The sequence below is a fragment of the Apis dorsata genome, unplaced genomic scaffold, assembly GCF_000469605.1.
Source record: "Apis dorsata unplaced genomic scaffold, Apis dorsata 1.3 scaffold_137, whole genome shotgun sequence".
NCBI classification, from domain to species: Eukaryota; Metazoa; Arthropoda; class Insecta; order Hymenoptera; family Apidae; genus Apis; species Apis dorsata.
In genome coordinates this window covers 315,333-321,186 of record NW_006263429.1, presented here as the reverse complement: position 1 = coordinate 321,186, position 5,854 = coordinate 315,333, and the positions used below count along the sequence as shown (strand labels likewise).

At 27.4% G+C, this 5,854-nt stretch overlaps 1 protein-coding gene across 1 annotated transcript in view; it reads right to left on the bottom strand.

Moving 5' to 3' along the window:
* Nucleotides 1–236: 236 nt before the first annotated feature.
* LOC102679614 overlaps nucleotides 237–5,854 on the bottom strand; it is a 53,607-nt gene continuing 47,989 nt past the window's right edge. The window contains exons 2-4 of the mRNA XM_006613200.2: nucleotides 5,417–5,609; nucleotides 2,802–2,946; nucleotides 237–615 (exon numbers count right to left, since the gene is read on the bottom strand). Of these exons, the coding sequence (XP_006613263.1) occupies nucleotides 344–615; nucleotides 2,802–2,946; nucleotides 5,417–5,608 (609 nt within the window). The 5' untranslated portion in view covers nucleotide 5,609 and the 3' untranslated portion in view covers nucleotides 237–343. The remainder of the gene's footprint in view (nucleotides 616–2,801; nucleotides 2,947–5,416; nucleotides 5,610–5,854) is intronic.

Sequence of the window (5,854 nt, the reverse complement as noted above, 5' to 3'; positions counted from 1 at the left end):
TATATATATATATATATATATATAGTATATGTATGTATGTATATACATATATACATATATATATATAGAAAGTTATAAAAGATAAAAGAATCGAATATAATATACACGTGCAGACTCTTATTACCATTTACTCTCCATTTTACTTTTTAGAAGCTTAATCTATATTTTTTCGCAATTTTCTCTTTAATCCTTCTTTATCTATTTTTTCTTTCTCTTTCTAATTTGGTTTACAACGATTCATAAGTTCTCTTTTCCATATATATATATATATAGATATATATATATACTTTCATGATTAAGTGAATCCATTTAATTAGCCGGTGTATTCTAACATCGATCATTATTAGGCTTCGTCGGAATGAGAGCTCTGAGAGCTGCGTTTCTTGTGATTGCCATGGTGATGATGATGATGCTGATGATGCTGGTGATGATGTTCAGGATGCATTAACGCGTCGGTCTCTGGTTGATTCTGGTGACCGACCAAAAGATCCATCGTACCTCGCGGAAGTCCAGCTTGATCATTGGTGGGAGGCGGAAGTGGCGTCGCTACAGGGGACTCGGTTGGTAATGGGACGCAATGCAACACGTAGCATCTGACACCAGCCAAAATGATCCCTAAAAATTAAGAAAAAAATTAAAAAAATGTTTTATTTATACTATGTTTTAAAAAGAGATATTTAAAATTATTATTGATCAATAATTATTATTTTTGATAATAATTCAATAACGAAAATGATCAAAACAAGTTTTTCCCAAAGAAATTATTAAAATTAGAAATTTTCAATTAAGTTATGTTCTCATATTTTTAAGACACATTGTACAGAGATAAATTAATAATTGAATGTCTGACTAAATATTTGGATTCACTACTGATAGATGTACATTTGCATACATATTATATATGAAATCCTTTGATATTCTTAATTAAAAATTTAATATTCTATAAATTTTTGTTATATTTACACGTATTTATTCACTGTTTTAGAATGAAGATATAATTGCAAGTAAAAGTTTTCGCGAATTATTCACTAGAAAATAGTAATTGTCACATTAACTTATAAAAATAATTAACTTACAAAAGTTTCATTATTAAATGAATTCATTTTTAGAATTTACATTATCTAAATATTTATATTAATAAATAAATTTTTTTATAATGACAAACATCTCGTACTTAATTCAGAAATTTAATTACATATTAATTTAATAATACGAGAATATATATACGTACAACTCAAATTTGTTAATTTAAACCTTCGTTTAATAAAGAAAATAAGCACCTGTGGTTTATGTTGCGATAATTTTCGTAGGTTTCGTAACCATAATTAGTTTAATGTTACGCAAATCCGATGAAAATTTATATAGAACTTCCGAAAATCCGTAGAAAATTTATGTTAATCATTCGTCTATAAATTTCTCATTAATATCGTATAATTAATACGCTTTGAAGTATATTTTTCGAATTTAATTCTCCTCATCGTTAAGTTTACGATTGCGCTTTGATAATCGTTGCATATGAATTTCATCAAGATACTTTAATGAATGCAAATATTACAAAGTTTCTTAATTGCATCTGCATTTAATGGTTGGAAATAAAACAACATTCTATCATCAAATTAGATAAATGTATATAATCTTTTTTTTCATTGATAATCAACAGTTTAATTTCTTTCATCAAAATGTATTAATCATATACGGGATCTGATAATTATGTAAAATTTTTATAAATTTTGAAAAAATATACAATGTTAAATAAATAATTAAATGAATCTGAAAAAGAAAAGAAAAGAAAAATTAAAAGTAGAATTTTTTTAGTAATTTGGTAAAAAAAAATTAATAAATTAATTAATAAATTTTTTTAAACAAAGATGGATATATCAAGAAATTTTTAATTTCATTTAAAATTAAAAAGATTCAACCAATTAAACTTTTTTTTACGTGAAATTATTCCATTTCCTTTGTAAATACTCACATATTTTTATATATTTATATATATATTTATATATATTCATGCTCCATCATCATAAAATATAATATTATATATAATACTCGAAATTAAATAATAAAAAGAAAAAGAGGAAAGAATTTATCCATATAATGAGAATTAAATTTTTGTTTCAAGAATCTTATTAATTTCTATTTCAAAATATCAAACAATAACGATAATAAACAAATAATAGCAATTTTCATGGAATGAAAATCACGTTATTCAAATTTTCTCTTGATCGAATCAAATAACAGACATCGTTTTTATTCGCAATTACAATGGTTAACTGAACTGTAACTTGGTTACCTTGGAACGGCAGGAATACGATTGGTTTATAAAATCTTCGAGAAAGACGAGAAAGATCTTTCCAAGCTTTCTCATTGTCCTAGTATTTCACTTCTACGAGTAAATAATAGAAAGTTTATTTCCAGAGAAGCGAAGTAAAATTTTTTCAATAATTTTTTATAGATTTATCGAATCGTATACTATATATTCAAATCACAATTCACTTTAAAATCCTTTTAAAACATATGAAAATGAGTAAATTCTATATAATACCCATGCATGTCATATACATCATTATCAATCTTGCAATCCCTTAAATTATTGAATTGCACTGTTCACGATATTCTTTTAACGATTTATTCCTCTTTTCCGTGCAGTTTATTCGAAATCAAACAGAAACAAAGAATGGTATATTTCCTTGACCCATTCTCCTTTCCCATTCGTCAAGGAGGAACGAATCGTTCTGGCATGAGTTCAGCATTTTCTTGGTACAGTTTCACGGAATAAGAAAAGGGAAAAAATGGCTTACCCAAGAGAAGTAGAATAGAACCCGCAACGAGCAAAGCGAGTCTATGATCGGTAGTCGTCGCACCCGGCGCAAGTTGGACCAGACCAACAACTAACACCACTGCACCCAACAATAGACACACCACAACTGCGTGTAGCCCAGATATCTGTGAATAACAATGCCTCCATTTAAATATTTCCACAAATCTTTTAAGTTTTTGCGAATCGTACGAATTTTCTTCTTCTCGGATTCGAGAAATTTGGATTATTCGTTTCTCTTCTTAAACATTTCAATAGAATGTTGACGTATGTACTTCTGTTCACTGTAGGAAAGAAGTCTCGCGGCAGAACGAATGTACGGATCTGATTGGTTAATTTGAAAGGAAACGCCTATTTTCACACACATCTTTGTTTCATGGTATTTGTCACATATATACTAGTCCAGTAAAACGGCGATCTGTATTTAAACCTTATGCATTAGCGTAGACATAGAATCAAGAGAATTCTAATGTATCGATATAATATAAAAATTTTTTCATTTCTCATAATATACGTAAGATAATTATATAATTTATAGTTTAATTTATAAATGTAATTTTGTATTCGAGTTAAGATAGTAATTGTATGAATATGAATAAGCTAAACATACTATAGATATATTGTATCAAAATAATTAATAGTTTCAAAAATTTCAGCTTCCAATCTTAGATGATTATTTTAACGTAATTTTATAAATGAAAGTAACTTTTACAATTTTAAATATTCAAATTATAACTCTTCTATTACTATGTAGAGTGTAGTAATATCAGGATTGTCGACAAAGCGTCTGAAGTGGAGATGGGCGGTTCTAACGAAGGGCCCCTCTTACTCTTGTGCCGTCCCGCGAGATTTCTTTCCAGCAGTGAACAGTATATTTGTGGAACTAGTCTTTGAAAGATCGATTATCCGAGGGATAAAATGAATGTGAAAGTTGATATGCAAAAATGTCGAGACTTCTTTATTATATATAGAAGGTGTCCTAAAAATGTTGGAATAATCCATAAACTGTGGCTAATTTCAAGCAATATTTTCCTTTACGAAAATTTTCGTTACGATTTTGTTAACGGAGCGTGTAACCTAGAGCCATGACAGTAATGTTGGTTATCGACCGAACACGAACAAGTCCACAATTATGTTGAAGAAAATGTATTGGATATAATAAATATTTTTTTACCGATAAAAATTTATATCGAATTATATTATGAACAATGAATAAATAAATAAATATAATATTCAATACTTTCTTCGAGATTTGTTGCTTGTTCGTATTTAATCGATAATATATAGCTAATGTTACTGTTACTATACTACGTTATTCATAATTGATGTTTGTTTTGTGAGTGTTTTTTTGTTAATAATTCGTTATATATAATAAAGCCGTAACGAAAGAACATTTTTGCAAAGAAAAATGTTGCTTGAAATTATCTCAGGAATGTTCACGGATGTTCTAATATTTTAGGGATACCTTGTATATATGAGTTTATAAGTAGACTGCGGATATTTGTGCGAAATTTTTATGAACGTGAGTAACGAGATGGAATAGAGATTTGGCTTATTCTTCAAATATCATAATGCGCGTTATACTTCGAACATTATATTTTTGCAATATCATGTACAATATGAAATATTGCATTTAAATGCATAAATATTTGCAGTTATTTCTTTAAAAGAAATGTTTCTGTTGAATAAAGCGAGATAAAAATAGTTTTACTTTGTTCATAATTGTCATATTCGAATAATGCGATTAATTAATATTATTACTTTTACTAATTGGAAAGTACACTGAATACAAAAAAGTATTTTTATACTATTATTATATTTATCTCTTTATTTATTTAATTAAATCAAGATATATATATATATATATATTAAATTTTGTATCATTTAATAGTATATTCTTATGACTACAAGAATTTGATACTACAAAAGTAAAATATATAATCTATATAATACGAATAGATAAGAAAAGAAAAAAAAAATACCATTTTGCGTATTCCTTTTCTTTCATATCATAAATTTTATAAAATTCAAATTAAAATATCTAATAATATTTAAAATAATAATATTTTACTATAAGTAAAATATTTTTTATTATAAGTAGCTTAGTAATTTTTTTTATAGAAATAATCTGCATTGATTAATTGATTAAAAAAAAATTTTGATCTTCGTATGTCCTTCCAAATATCCACTAGCAAAAAAAATTAATAACTATTTGTTATGTCCTTCTATATCATACAACTTTTATTATTATAATTTATAAGTTATTTGAAATTATCATATTAGTAAACTCATCCTGTGAATTATATATCTCTATACGTGTACAATAAATTTTTCTTTTATTTTATTGAAAAAATATAAATATGCAATGTAAACACTTTTTTTCACTGTATTAACCATACTATCCAAATAATAGCTTCAATATTTTTTTAAATATTCAGATAGCTTACTATTCATTATACTTATATTCACTGTCCATAATTGGACAGGGCGCAAAAATCGAACATTCGTGCTATCACGAAGCACACCCACGATGCGTATCGAGATCGATAAAATAGTCACGACGACGGTTGGTCATTGCGACATATGTCGAGAAATTACCTTGCCACAGAGATACAGCTCGGGCAAAGGCTCGAGGTGGCTGTTGTGGCCATGGGGGCTGGGTGTGGGTGGCGAACCTTGAGGCGGTGGCATCCATTGGCCCCCCAGGTAAAGCTGACTAGGACGTTTTAATCTTTTTTCCTGCCGTTTACGCTCGTGGCGAACTGCCACCGCTGGCATTGCACCGATCATCCTGAAAAACAGCGAGGCAAAGTTAGCAAAATAACTAAAAAAGAAACTTCTCCACTTTGATAGCTCGAGATTAAAATGATATTTTCACTTCTTTTTTCTTTTGCAATCTTGTTTCTTTTTAAAGTGAGTATGAGTTTTTTTTTTTTTGTAATTTTTATTGATTAGATTTCAAGATCTTTACTTTTGAAATTAAAAATTAATTGAAACTTCGAAATATTAATAATTAAAAAAAATCTTTTATTTTGG